The sequence below is a fragment of the Microtus pennsylvanicus genome, chromosome 12 (genome assembly GCF_037038515.1).
Source record: "Microtus pennsylvanicus isolate mMicPen1 chromosome 12, mMicPen1.hap1, whole genome shotgun sequence".
Classification (NCBI taxonomy): Eukaryota; Metazoa; Chordata; class Mammalia; order Rodentia; family Cricetidae; genus Microtus; species Microtus pennsylvanicus.
Window position 1 is genome coordinate 90,673,780 of NC_134590.1, and position 15,731 is coordinate 90,689,510.

Genomic DNA, 15,731 nt, shown 5'->3' on the forward strand with positions numbered 1-15,731 from the left:
TAAACCAATATGCTGGTTGAAAAGTGAGAAATACAGGCAGCACACAAATTAAAGGTATGCAGCTTTCTGCAATTGTGGCAAATAATTTTTATGTAATCCCCACTTATCACTTTGTAAAAATCAAGCTATAGCTATTTCTCTTCCTCCTCACAATCTACCTTCAAAACAAAATATTACTGACCTCTAAGGACAGAGACTGATAATTTTTTAACGAGAAAGTAAGTACATAGGACATAGTAGGCCATACGCATTCCCTGTAGCATTCTACTTTCCCCCATCCCACTAACTCTTCAAAAACATTTAACTTTTTTAGGTTTGGGGCTGTTATGTATGACACAGGTAGATAGCTGGATTTGGTCTAGAGAAATAGTTGGAACTCTTAAGGTGGAAGCCCTACCTCTGTCCATATATACCCCAAAAGGCTGGAATATTGGAGAGCTCCATGTTGGGGCCCCATTCCACACCCTGGTCTCACTCCTCCCATTTCAAACCCTGCCCCTCAGAAAGTCCATCAAAAGTTCAGCTCCTCCCTGGGGCTGCTCAACACCATGCCTACAGGCTGTATCAGGCCTACTAGCTGTATTTGCCATGTGATTCCTCCCCTGCCCTCCCAAGGGTCACCCAGGAGTTGCTTTGCTCTGGTCTTACTAATTTGGCCTGATCTAACTTACTACATTGGCAGCGGTATTACTACTGTGAGATTTAAATTTTTTAGTAACATGCAAAATTTATCTTGTATCATTAAGATCAGGAATCCACAAAAGGGGCACAGTGAACAAATCACAATCTTGTCTAGGTGGTCTTTGTCCAGAATACCTAATAGTTCACTCAATTCATTCATCAAAGAATTCAAGTCAGCTTACAAAAATCTAAGCTATGAAATATTTGCTAAAAAATCATGAAATGATGATAAAATGGCAAACTCTTTATACATCTGGTAAATGTATTATAAATAGGTGAAATCCATGAACAAAAGCATTACCACCCATATAGCTACCTGGTATATATCAATACTTATGACAATAAAAATTTTTCACTGATACTTCACAGGGAATAGGTAGCAGAGAGAGACAGTGTAGGAAGTCTTCTAATTTATCACAAATTCTAAAATGAATTAAATGGCTGTCATTAAAGAGAGGCAAACGAAGAGCTCTAGGTTCAGTTAAAGAACTTCTCTCAAAAACATAAGGTGGCATTCTGGAAGGACAGCTCAGCAGTTAATAGTCCTTGCTCTTCCTACGTTGTTCCTGGTTTGATTCTCAGCACCCACATGGCTGCTTAAAGAGGCCTACCGCCCCATTTTCAGGTGATCTAACATCCTCTTCTGACCTCCAAGGGTACTAGGCATGCACACAGTGCACAGACGTGCATGTGAGCAAAACATTAATACACAGAAAATAAGATTTTAAAGTTTAAAATAAATAAATAAAGAAGATGGCTGAGTGGCTAAATGGCTTGCAGTGCAAGCCTGAGAACCTGTTGTAATCCCCAGAGCAAACCTAAGTGTGAAGTGGCCCTGGTGGCCCAGTGTAATGTTTTGTTCTGGGAAGTTGAACACAGGAGATCCCCAAGGCAAACGTACTAGTCAGACTAGCTATATCTGTGAGCTCTGAGTTTGATTTGAGAGATCTTAGCAAAAATGAATTAAGAGAAAGAGTATTAAAGAATAATTTTCACCATCGACCTTGTACTTCCACATGTACTCCCAGGTGTCCCACTCATGCAAATATGCATACACAACATGCACACCACACACATACACATGAAAATGGAAAAAATGGTGAAGTGCAGTTAAAGATATTTGATGCCAACCTCTTACTTCCATGCTCCCACACAAACATGTAAACACATATATAACGACACACACACCAAAACCAAAAACCTCCTAAAAACAAGTGCTAAAGTAGTTCTGAATTTTTTATATCTTCCTTTAAAACAACAGTGCCAAATGAAATCCAGTAAACAGCAGAGGTCAAAACAACAGAGTCTAAGAAAGAACTTTCTGTGGTATTATCTGTGATTACACAGGATATTTAGAATCATCAGTGTGTGTGTGTGTGTGTGTGTGTGTGTGTGTGTGTGTGTGTAGTGATAGCTCATGTTTTACTTAATAAAGCCTTTTATTTATTTATTTTTTTTTGAATTTTCGAGAGAACACAGACATTAATAAATAAATGCTGGGCAAGAACAGACCTGAGACACAGAAAATACTTTACTTCATTCCAAGCCTGGGACATTATTTTGGTTAAACTCATCATACAAGATTTCTTTTTCATTTTAGCCAAGTTGTTCTGGAGATGCCACAGAAATGTACAATTTGATGCTTGGAAAGCCCAACTAAAGTCCATGATTCCAGCCACTTCTTAAAATACCAGCAATAGTTAGCTACAAGATGAGACCTTTATACTTCTCTGAAGTTTAATATATAATAAAATGACCGCACCTTTCTATTATATAACTTGTCACAATATGGTCTTAAGTGCTTGTACTATCCATACAGCATCCTCTATTACAGTCTATTTTAACCCTGTACTGTGATTACTTAAGTCCAATATCTTCACAACAGAATATTTAGCTGTAACATCTATAGAAAACTAAATTCAGAATTTCAGAGTATCAAGATGAAGGTGGTTCTAGTGCGTTAGGACCTTTTAAAAAGAAAGTAAGCACAAGATAATTATAAAGTTGAGTTGTATACATGTGCACCAGAATATACACACACACACAAACATTCATACAAACAGGTACACCGCTGAGATGATAAAAATTCCATGGTAAGTCAAAATTGTGGATGCTATTATAAACACACACACACACACACACACACACACACACACACACACTTTCTCTCTAGAGAGAAGACATAGAAAATAAAATACATAGTATCATTACCTATCATTTTCACCACAAAGTTTCTTGTACTCTGCAGCTACCATCTCATGGTTTTTGCTTTCAAGCAGCATTTTTTCTTGTTCCATTTTGATCATTTTTTCCAAATCTTCCAATTGTCCTTTCTGTTTTAATAACTGATTGTAACTGGGGAGGGAAAGTTAGGTATTTAGCATTAAATAGTTCTAACAAAGAAAATATTTTAGGAAAGGAAATGATAAATTTAACAAGCATCACATAAAAAGACATATAAATTTATATAAATTCCCTTCAAAAATTATCTTAGATGGGTCTAATGTATAAAATTTATTATACTACCCAGAGAAAATTTGTTTTAAATTAACACAATAAAATATAAGTTACCGGTCTTCAAGGTCTTTATGTTCCACCTCAAGATTCTTGTGGGCAGACTTTAAGGTTCCATGTTTAGAGATGAGAGACTCATAATCTGAAGCCTGTCGCTCATGAAGAAGTTCCAGCTTTTCGTGATCTTTTATCAGAGAATCATAAAGAGATTTCAAGTCTTCTCGTTCTTTGATTATAGATTCGTTTTCATTTTCTAAGGAAGACTGTTGGATGAGAAGCTGTGCATTCTGGTTCATAAGTGAAGTACTTTGTGAATTAAGGGTGGAATTTTCAACCTGTAAGAATGTGTATATTATTAACAGTATAAGGAAAAGGCATGGTGGTACATGCCTTTAATCCCAGCATTTAGAAGGAAGACACAGACAGACCTCTGGGAGAGCAAATGACTAAGAGAGCAAGCAGTAGAGAGAACAAAAGTTTATGTATGTGGTGGCATGCATGTGATAGTGAGAGTACAGCTTGTAGAGTGAGTTCCACGCGTCTCCTGTGCAGACTGCAGGGCCTGAGCTCTGTCTGTTGAGCCATCTTGCTAGTCTTATTATTATTATTATTTTTTTTTAGAGGGCAGGATCTCTTCCTAGCCCAGAACTTACTGTTAGGCAAGGCTGGCTAGTAAGTGAGCTACAGGGATCACCTGTCTGTGCCTCCTCAGTGCTGGAATTGCAAGTATTTACTACCATGACTGGTTTTTCTGTGATCAGTCTGCTTGGAAGTGCTTTACTGCCTGACTTAGCTATTTCCTCAACCCACTTGTTACTCTTTTTAACAAAAAGTTACAGTGTTAACTTAAATAAATTCTATCTAATTAAATCACTGCAGACATTCCTATTTTGAGTAATTTGGGTTGTAGCCTCTCAAAGAATTAAGGCTACCTGTTTAATTTTGGAGCTGAAAACTGTCTTTGGAAAGTCTCTGAGAAGTCTAAATTAGCGTTTACTTCACCACTGAGAGAACATTTAGATTTAAAGAAGGAACCAGTTTCTTTTCCTCCCTCCTGGACTGTTCTGTGTGAACTGGCACTGGCATTGTTAAATTGAAGATGGATCTTTTTGGTTACATCAAATATATCCTTTAGACAAAAAATCTAAAGACAAAATTGCTATGCTGTATGCATTTCAATAACTAAACTAAGAATGTTTTAAGAATGAAATAAAGAATACTATGTTGCAATCATACTCTGAAATAAGGGGTTTGTACCAACTAATTAGAATCACCTTGTTGAAAGGATAGAAAGATTCTAAACTAAATATAAGTAAGATCATTTTCACTTATACTGTGGGTGAATTTAGTAATTTATATAAACGTTGACATTTAAAAAACATTCACATTAAAGAGTCTGGCATACAGACCCAAAAAGAGGAACATGGGATGTACTCACTCATATTTGGTTTCTAGCCATAAACCAAGGACATTGAGCTTATAATTAGTGATCCTAGATAAGCTAAATAAGGAGAACCCAAAGAAAAACATATAGGCATCCTCCTGAATATTAACCTTCAGCAAGCGATGAAAGGAGACAGAGACAGAGACCCAAATTGGAGCACAGGACTGAAATCTCAAGGTCCAAATCAGGAGCAGAAGGAGAGAGAGCACGAGCATGGAACTCAGGACCTCAAGGGGTGCACCCACACACTGAGACAATGGGGATGTTCTACTGGGAACTCACCAAGGCCAGCTGGCCTGGGTCTGGAAAAGCCTGGGATAAAACCGGACTCTCTGAACATAGCGGACAATGAGGACTACTGAGAACTCAAGAACAATGGCAATGGGTTTCTGATCCTACTGCACGCACTGGCTTTGTGGGAGCCTAGGCAGTTTGGATGCTCAACTTACTAGACCTGGATGGAGGTGGGGGTTCCTTGGACTTCCCACAGGACAGGGAACCCTGATTGCTTTTCGGGCTGGGGGGAGACTTAATTGGGGGAGGGGGAGGGAAATGGGAGGCGGTGGCGGGGAAGAGACAGAAATCTTTAATAAATAAATTAATAAAAAAAATAAAAAATAAAAAAAATAAAAATAAAAAAAATAAATAAAGAGTCTGGCATAGAAGCAAACAAAAATATTTCCATCTATCTTCAATTCTTAAATTCACTAAGGAACAATGTTTCTATGTCTAGGTTCCCTTTCTATAATATTGCATAATTTAAGTGGTTAGTACAACCTGAAGTTTGGCATTCTGTGTTTGAAGAGTGGTATTCTGCTCCTGTAATGACACTGTCTGCCTCTGAAGTGCAAGAATCTGGGCCTGCAAATTATTGTTCTGTGTTTCAAGCTGCTTCAGTTGAGTTTTCAGCGCTTGCTTCTCTGCTTGCAGTGTAGCATTCTTAAAACAAGAAAAAGATACCACACTTATTAAAAATAAACATGGGACATTTTTCTTTAATAGGTAACAGTATTTTAAAAAATGAGCTTGAACAATCTTTTTTTTTAAATTTATTTATTTATTAAGGATTTCTGCCTCCTCCCCGCCACCGCCTCCCATTTCCCTCCCCCTCCCCCGATCAAGTCCCCCTCCCTCATCTGCTCGAAGAGCAATCAGGGTTCCTGCACCCACACACTGAGACAATGGGGATGTTCTATTGGGAACTCACCAAGGCCAGCTGGCCTGGGTCTGAAAAAGCATGGGATAAATCCGGACTAGCTGAACATAGCGGACAATGAGGAAGACTGGGAACTCAAGAACAATGGCAGTGGGTTTTTGATCCTACTGCACGTACTGGCTTTGGGGGAGCCTAGGCAGTTTGGACGCTCACCTTACGAGACCTGGATAGAGGTGGGCGGTCCTTGGGCTTCCCACAGATCAGGGAACCCTGATTGAAGAAAAACCTTTCTCTTCAATCACAAGTTGTAAATATTTAATCCATAATGACACAATACTGCCACAACCTTAAAATGCTATTGTGCCTGTGTTCTTTCTGCTTTTTGATGTCCTAAAGTATTTTCTTTCAGTGCTGAAGGTATGGGTTAGCGGTAGAATACGTGACTAGACTAGGGTAAGTGGTGATCCTGGGTAAATAAATGCAGTTCATAATAGACCTAACTGGCATTATGTTTTGTTTTCCTTTATCCATAATATGAAACTCTCACTAACACTATATTTCATCTCTAAAGACTTCTGAAGTATATCCAAAAATTTTTATCATTTTCAATTTTTCCAGTACATATGACCATATTTCTTCTTACAGTTAAACAAGTGAATTACTATATTGGTCACAGACATTAAAATATTAGGCATATATATTATACATTTAAGATAAATTACTTATAAATTACATTCCATAAAATCTAAATTTGTACTAAAAAGCATAACCAAAGAATCTACCATATAACATAAATAAAACTTTAATATATAAAAAAAACTAATTAGGCTATGTAGTACTGACTAGACAGAAAAATGATCCAAAGAATCACAATAGCTGTTGTATCTTTAATAGAAGACTTCTAAAGAACACTTCACTTTTATATTGTATAAACAACATTTCACTGTACAAAACAGAGGTTGTGCTTTGACCCCATAAAATCAAACTGAGAAATCAGGGTGGATGTGGCTCTAATAATAGCCTGAAACATCAGCAACTGGGAGACAGTCTGAGCGAAGTATGGAGAACCTGTCTCAAACAACAGAAACAGCAACAAGCAAATACCCACAGAAGCTGAGGTAGGTAATTATACTGTTCTCTTTTTAACTTGTTGAAAGGATGAAAAAATCATGGATGAAAAAACATGGAACACTGTCTTGTTCATACACACACACACATATACACACACATATATTCTCTCTCTCTCTCTCTCTCTCTCTCTCTCTCTCTCTCTCTCTCACTGTTTTTTTTTCCTCTCACTGTTTTGATGTGAGTATCATATAGTCCAGGCTGGTCTTGAACTCACCATGTAGCCAAGTCAGTCATGTATGATGTGATGGTTAAAAATGAATGTCAACAATGTCTATGAGGGAATGGGGTTAACGGACGCAGCACCATCACAGGGACTGGAGTACAAAGGTGAGCTGAGTAATAATAGTGTCTCTGCTTCCTGATTGCAGATGCAGTATGAGCAGGGCCTCAGGCTCCTGCTGCCATGATTTCCCTGCCTTGATGGACTCTATCCTTGAACTGTGACCCTTCAAGTTGCTTCTCACAGGTATCTTTGTAACTACTGGAGAGTATTGTTACAAAGTGGGCCTGTTGTTGTGATAACCTGGCCACACACTCCTCAGGCCTTTGGAAGTAGAATCCAAGAGCAATAGGGAAGAGTTTGAAATTTTGGGCTAGAAAAGCACTACACTAATAAGCAAGGGCCAATCTAGTGTGATTCTGGAGAGCAGAGAAACACAGACAGTGGGAAACTCTAAGGGAACTGAGATAGAGGCCATTCACATTACATTTTGGCAAACAAATGGTTTTAGTCCTCCAAGATGAATTGTTTTGGTGGTGGAAATCTCAAAAACAGGATAGCATTCATACCGTGTCATGGTAACGGTAAGCCCCTCAAGTGGCCAGGCCCCTCATCTGAGGACCTCTAACTGCTAGGTTTCACCCACAGAATATCCTAACTTCTGGACCCTGCTCCCATCCCACAGAGTAAAAAACCCAATCTCTGGACATGAAATCCCCTAATCTCCACCCTGGAAAGCTCCACCCCCTTCCCAAGAAACTCTGTATAAGGCCTTATTCTGTTCAGTTCTCTGCTGTTTCTAGCCTGAGTAGAGATGGCCACTCTCCTGTTTGTTTCCCTCCCAATCTCTTGTGTGAGGTTTGTTGTGTGGTGTGACTTTGTGGTATTCTTTGACTCCCGGCGTGGATACATTTCCACCTGAGCTGTAATGCTTACAGTTACTGTTTGCTGTTTTTATTTCTTCTACAGCCAACCAGAAAGAAAAAAGAAAACAAACAAACAAAAAACAAAGCAAAAAGATACAAAATTGACTAACAGCAGGAGAGGGCATAAAGTTATAGGCAAGCTAGGTTCTGAGACAGTAGTTGTAATTATTAAAGAGAAGCCTCCTGCTCTTCACTGGGACTTCAAAGGTAGGTGGAGTACAAGACTCCAGCCACCAGACTCCACTATAAAAAAATCAGTGTTGATTTTGTACTGCTGAAGGAGTTCCCTGGAAGAAAACAACCAAGTCAGCCTGAAAGACACACAGAGGCTACTGCACATAATCCTATGGGCCACATTTTACCTGGCAGAACTTGATAGCACTGTCTACATGATATTGGTTTCGCAGACATGATGGATGGAACATTGATTACACTTGGGAGTAACTTACAAGAGGGTAAGGAGCAAAGCATACTTTTTATATGATAAACTAGACAAGAAAGTACAAAATAAATTTATGAGAGATCAATATATCCAACAATTCATTATTTCAGAAGAATTTTGTCCCTACTAAGAGTTTTTAAATACTTACATTTCTTTCTACTTCAATTAACCTGTCTTTAACTTTCAGGAGCTCTCTGGTGGTTTCTTGACTTTCTCGCTCCCACTTGTTATCTTCCCCAGAGACAGGCAGGGAGCTCTGTACCATCGTTTCCTCATCTTGTCTCTGTTTGAGAGCTTCATAATTTTTTTTCACCTAAAATTATTTAAAATATTTTAATGGGAAGAAAAAAAATCAATATTTTTATATTTCTCAATTACTTTGGGTCTGTATTGGTTTGGTGAATATTACAGATACTTTATCTAAAAATATGATATATGTGTGATTACCAAAAGCTTTTTGAAATGCAAGTTTGGGGGCTGGAGAGGCAGTTCAGTGGTTAAGAGCACTTCTTGCTCTTCCAGAGGACCAAAGTTTGGGCAGTTCCATAACTCTCACCCCCCCCCCCCATAAAACTACTGTAATGTACATTATTCTAGAAGAAGGACAAGATAGTTGTTGGTTCCTCTGAGTGTTCCTACTTGTAATGGGAATGGGCCTCAGCAGCCTTCCTAGGGAGTGCTAATGTCAACACATTCTTGGGTTACATGCACACATCAAACATTACACCAAACAACATTCATATGTACAATTCATGCTTACTAGGAAAGGACAATCCAGGATAAAAAAATAAAAGCTAATAAACAACAACAATGAAGAAAATGGCCCCCAATAACAGATTAACCAAACGCTGATATGCTACTTAATATTAAAAATTACTTTTACAGCAACTGCTAACCAATTTAGAGATCCCTATGTGAAAAGCAAATAAATATTTGCTACTTGTTAACACTGACTTTAAAAGATTCCTAAATTAGTTAGGGGAGTATCTTTGGGAATCTAATTTCCTAAGGATAATATATTACCTAGACTTAATTAATATAGGCTAATTATATTAATAAAGTAACATTCATTTAGCTTTTGATCCATATACATCATCATGTAATTTATCTTGTAATAACTAATGCAAGGATGTATCTTCAGAAGGAAGCTTTTAGTTTTGAGTTGACTGTTTTGTTTGTTGTTTTGAGACAGGCCTTATGCAGCCCCAGGCTGGTCTTGAACTCCATTTTCTACCACAAGTCCTAAATCTACAGATGTCAGCCACCACACTAGGCCTCAAATTGACTTAGGTTGCAATAACCCCAGAAAACAATGAGTAATACATAGGCTTGAACCACTACTAACATGAAAAATCCTGATCACTTTAATGATCAAAATTGCCAATTCAACACCTCTCTGTAATTAGATATTTTTAAAATTTATTTTTAAGATTAAAAACAAATTCTGTGTGTGAATGTTTGCCTCATGAAGGTATGCACACCATGTGCATGTAGTTCCTGCCAAGGGCAGAAGACCCTCTGGAACTGGAGTTATGGAACAGTTGTGAGTTGCTATGTAGATGCTGGGAATCAAACCCAGAATCTCTGGAAGAGCAGTCAGTGCTCTTTATTGCTGAGCCATCTCCTTAGCCCCTAAATATGTTATTTTTAAATGTGTGTGTATGTGTGTCCACCTGTGCATTTGAGTATAGGAACCCTCAAAGGCCAGAGGCTTCAGATACCCTGAAGTTGAAGTTACAGGTGGCTGTGGTCCACTTATTGTGGGTGCTAGGAATCAAACTCAGATCCTCTGGAAGAACAGTGTATACTCTGAACTGCTGAGCTATCTCCTTAGTCCCTCTTTAATTCAGATTTACTATTATACTTATCTTGACTTACTAGTTTATTTTAGATATTTACAGTACATTCAAAATTATCACCATAGTTTATATTAAGGGTAGAAATGATTAAAATAGTTCATGTTGTACAAAACTTAAGGAAGTCTTTAATTTAGCAGTAAACTAGCATTACTAGTGAGTTAGAAAATGATAAGAAAAAAAGCCAAGATGGAATGGAATGTAAAGTTTGGTCAGTGATCTTGAATACTCCTATTTTCCCATACAGTCTTTTTCCTAGGCTTACAAAGGCTGTGGTCAAATGCAATATTAAGGAGAGCTGATGTAACATAACAAGAAAAATGTTATGTCAGGTATGTACTGTTTTTGTTTTGCAAGAAGAATTCAATTGTATTTGATAACAAGAGGGGAAAATGACAACCAAAAATAGGAGAGCTAAAAACATAATTCAAGGTTCCTGAGTTATAGTCTATTCACGTGTTCTTTTAGCTTATATATCATTCGTCAAAATCCTTATATTCACATAGGAAATAAAGTTCAAGTCAGAATAGTATACAACAAAGCAATGCAGAGTCACTTTAAAATTTAAAGTTCATTAAAGTTTAAAGCAATTAAAAATAGTATTATAAATTGTAAAATCGAATTTTCAGTGATTATTAAAGATAGTGTAACCTTTCAGCACTGAGGTATAATCTATATATATAGTTTCTAATGTACTGATTATAAGAGATATGCAGTCTATTTCTTAGAACAATATATACCATGGAAGTTAACAACATGGGAAGAGGATTTCAATCACTCTGGAAGGATTACTACTCACAAAGCAATATTGCTTTGCTTTTTCCCACCAAATTTAGGTTTGCATGCTCTAAAACTTCATATAAATGTAATTACAAAATATGTAATCTTTTAATGTATATTTTTCTGATCATATTTTAAGCTTTACTAATGAATTTATTAAATGAATCAATAATTTTTCCCCTTTTGTACTGTTGTATTGTTTTTTACTATATGGGTATGCCAAACTTTCTTTATTCAATTATCAGCTCAGGGTCACTGTGTTAATTCCAGTTTTAAATTAATTTTTTGTGTATATGGGTATAGATGTTTGCTTGTGTACACATATGTTCACATGCTTTTGGAGACCAGAACTGTATTCCTCAACTGCTCTCACTTGAAGAACATTAGACAAGGAGCTGGAGAGATGGCTTGCTTGAGAGTAGCTTGCTGCTCTTTCACAGGATCTGAGTTAATTTCCCATCACCCATGTTGGGTTTCTAAAAACTAAATGCTTCTAACTCCAGTTCCAAAGGTTTCAACATCCTCTCTTCTGGTCTCCATAGGTGCCTGTAACTTAAATCATCATACTAGAGACACACAGACATACACAGACACACAATACATACAAATAATTTTAAAAAATCAGATAACATGATCAAGCTGGTTTCATCCAGGGATGTATGAACGGTCTGGCATACACACATCAAATAAATAGATCAAGTAATGCAGCACCTAAATAGCCTCTGGGACACAAATTGCATCCCCTCAACAGGTGCAGAAATAATTTCTCATAAAGTTTAACGTCTCTTCATGAAAAACCCCTGAAGAAATATATATAAATAAATATAATATATATGCACATACCTCAACATAATAAATGTTATATTCAACAAACCTATAGCCAACATTATACTAACCAGGGCAAAACTGAAACTGTTTCCTTTAAAATATGGAAGGAAGCAAGAATGTCTATCTTCTCCACTGTTATTCATTTAGACTTGAAGTCTTAGCTATACCAGTAAGGCAAGACAAAGGAATAAAAAAAGAGCAAACAGAAAAGAAGTCAAACTATCCATACTTTTTGAGAACATGATCCTATATGGAAAAGACCTTAGGGGTTTTATCAAAAACACTTAGATCTGATTGATAAATATTTTTATTAAAATAGCCATGTACAAAATCATCATCCAGAAACCAGTTCTTCTATATACTGAGAGTGAATATGCTGACACAGGAATTAGGAAAGCATCCCCATTTACAAAAACTAAAAAAAAAGACAGAATATCTAGTAGTAAATCTAAGAGGCTTTACAAAGAAACCTTTAAAACACAGAAGACATAAGGATTCTAGCAGATGGAAAAGTTCTCCCTTGTTCATGGATTAGCAAAATTAATATTTTTAAAATAGCTATATTCAGGATGGAGGGATAGCTTAGAGGTTAAGAGCACTGACTGTTCTCCAGGAGGTCCTGAGTTCAATTCCCAGGAACCACATGATGGCTCTCACACTGTATATATAATAAATCTTTAAAAAATGGCTATATTCTACCCAAAATTTAGCAATTAGCTAATTAATCTATCTACTGATCTAATTTAAGGTATGTTCAGTAATACGCTGAGTTAACAGATTCACATGTGATCTGCTTGTTTACTTTTTCTGGTACTGCGGAATGAATCTAGCCTTTGTGCAAGCTTCACAAGTGCTGAACCACTGAGCTATATCCAAGCCTAAGATATGTCCTATTAATTACATAGAACATTTTATGATATGGAACTCCCTTCCATTTACTAAGGTATTCTTTATCTTTTATTAACGCAGAGTTCTTTAAAGTACTTCATGGTATTTTATGGTACTATAAATGGTATTTTTCTCTTAAATTTTATTCTCTAATTACTAATTGCTAATATATACAAATATGGCTAAGAGTTTTATATACTAGTCTTTAACCTATGACACTTGATGAAACACACTTCATATAATTTTCTATAAATTCTTTAGAATTTCTTGCCAAAATAATCATGTCAGAAGTCAAAAAAATTATCTATATTTCATCCTTTCAAATTTGTATTTCTGGGGCTAAAGAAATGGCTTAGTGGTTAAGAGAGCTTATTGCTCTTCCAAAGCATTCAAGTTTGATTCCAGCCAGATCAGGTAGTTCACAGCCAACTTTAAGTACAGCTTCAGGGGATCCAACACCCTCTTCTGGCCTCCACAGGCACCCACACATACACCCACACAAATATACACAAAAACAAAATCTTAAAAAAATCAGCATTTCTTTTCCTTATCCTAAAACATTAAGACCAACAACACAGTGTTTAATAGAAACACTGAGAGGAACAGCTTTGCTTTTCCCCTTAAAGTAATAGTCTTTTATCATTAAGGATGATATTTGGTGTAGGTCATCTATAAAACACCCTTATTTATTTAATAAAGTTCCTTTTATATGTAAGATTGGTATTAAATCCTTTAACTAGAGTTGCAGACAGGTCATTCTCCATGTAGTTCTATCAATATCGCCATAGTTTGAAACTGTTGTTAGACATGAGAACATTTAATCTTGCTGTGTCATGAAGCTAAAATGATCATTTTATAATTTTTAGATAAGATAAATCATTACTATAAAACTAATCTTTATACATAATAGCTTTCTTTTGATTAGTGTTACAATGGTATATTATTTTTCATCAAAATTTCTTGTAGGTGGCATTTCATTAGGTTTTACTTTTCCATTGAGTGTAATCATCTCTGCTTTAGAACAGAAATGTTTAGACCTTCTTACAGTAAATATAATATGATTTGGTTACAAACTTCCCTTTCACTGTTTATTTTCTATTTGTCCAATCTGTACTTTGTTCTCTGTTTTGTTCTGCTTTCCTTTGGATTTTTAAAATTCCCTTTTATATTTCTATACCTTAGTTTACATTGTTTATGTCTAAATTTCAGGGTCTATTTTCAAGTAATACAACTCTTCATGTACAGTATTGAAAGCTTAGGAAGTTACATGAATTCCATTTGAATTCATGTATACAGGAATAAGTCAGTTTATAGCATTATGAAAAATGACCAAAGTTAAAGATAAAGATGGAATTTGGTATCTCTGATATTTAGGCTTAAAACACAAAAACTAACTCATGTACAAACCTACTTATTTTCTTGCTGAGTAGCTTCATGAAGTTATCATTATTTGTGACCTACTAATATTGTTTAATAGAGTACAAAATTCAGGACCCAAAGCTGATTAATAATTATTTATGCTAACAAAGCACAATGCTGAACCAGTGTAGTAGGTTCTATAATGGCAAAATCAGCAACAAACACTAGAAAAGATACTGTGGGTATACGGTGAACAAAAAGTCTTCCCTTTCTGCCAAAGAAACCCTAATTTGGTTAACTGTTCCTCTAGAACAGTGGCTCTCAACCTTCATAATGCATCAATACTTCAATGCAGTTCTTAATGTTGTGGTGACCCCAACAATAAAATTATTTCATTGCTACTTCATAACTGTAATTCTGCTGTTACAAATTATAATATAAAACATGATATGTAGCGTCCAAAGGGGTTGTAACACATGGGTTGAAAACAGCTGCTCTAGAAGCATAATAAAACTAGAATATTTGATTATTAGGCAATAATGCTTATGGGGGAGACCCATGATTGGTAGACTATCTCCAATAGGAAAACTAATTACCTAATAGAAGCAAGGATTACTGGATTTCTCTACAGGCAGCAACTCTTATAATCAGGATGCACATTTTGGAAGATTTTAGATTTATGCTTTTGGAGTTGTAAGGCTTAATGACTGCTATGAAGCATCAAGTCCCAAACCAGGGTAGTGCTCTCCTACTCCAGTGTAAATCTTCTGTTTTGCTTGAACCATAATCTGGTACAAATAAATCTCATGGACCAGCAAGACAGTTCATTCAAGATGTTTGCTGCCAAACCTGACAACCGAGTTTGATCCCCAGGACCCATATGGTAGAAAGGAGAGACCTCCCACCAGTTGTCCTTTGATCTCCATAGGCAACAGGCATGCTGTGGTGTGCTCCTACCCCAGTGTGTGTGTGTGTGTGTGTGTGTGTGTGTGTGTGTGTGTGTGAGAGAGAGAGAGAGAGAGAGAGAGAGAGAGAGAGAAAGAGAGAGAGAGTCTGTAAATACAAATAAATGAAAAAAAATTAAAGAATCTCACATAATTATAAGGAGAGACCCGTAGCACTGCCTAACCATCTATTTGTACTTCCTAGGGCTATTGTGAATAGAATAGTCTAAAATGTGGCCTACAGTAACTCATCTCCATCTGTTTGTCATGTGGAACACTTCTATAATCCTTGTGCTTAGGAAAGATATAGGATGATCAGTTCAAGGCTATCATTGGCTACAGGATAAATTTAAGGACAACCTATGCTACAAGAGATCCTGTCTAGAAAAAATGGAAAATTAAGAGAAAGCCAACGTCTGGAGCAATGCAGAGGCTAAAAAGGGAAGAGTAACACAGAATGGAACCCTTCTCGTTCCCCTTCAAATAGGTGAGCCCTTTACACTTCAAGTTACTCACCTAGTGAACACAGTGCTTAACTTCACTCAATAATTCCAAATCTCAC

General features: G+C 36.5%; 1 protein-coding gene across 8 annotated transcripts in view; it reads right to left on the reverse strand.

Annotated features, from left to right (window-relative positions):
• Ccdc88a (coiled-coil domain containing 88A) overlaps positions 1 to 15,731 on the reverse strand; it is a 159,764-nt gene that overhangs the window by 26,616 nt on the left and 117,417 nt on the right. For all 8 annotated transcript variants that reach the window (XR_012907212.1, XM_075942535.1, XM_075942534.1 and 5 more), the window contains 4 exons: positions 8,663 to 8,827; positions 5,417 to 5,578; positions 3,253 to 3,530; positions 2,893 to 3,036 (listed from right to left, as the gene is read on the reverse strand). Coding sequence is in view for 7 of the 8 variants with exons in the window: in XM_075942535.1 (XP_075798650.1) it covers positions 2,893 to 3,036; positions 3,253 to 3,530; positions 5,417 to 5,578; positions 8,663 to 8,827 (749 nt within the window). In the remaining variant the exon portion in view is untranslated. The remainder of the gene's footprint in view (positions 1 to 2,892; positions 3,037 to 3,252; positions 3,531 to 5,416; positions 5,579 to 8,662; positions 8,828 to 15,731) is intronic.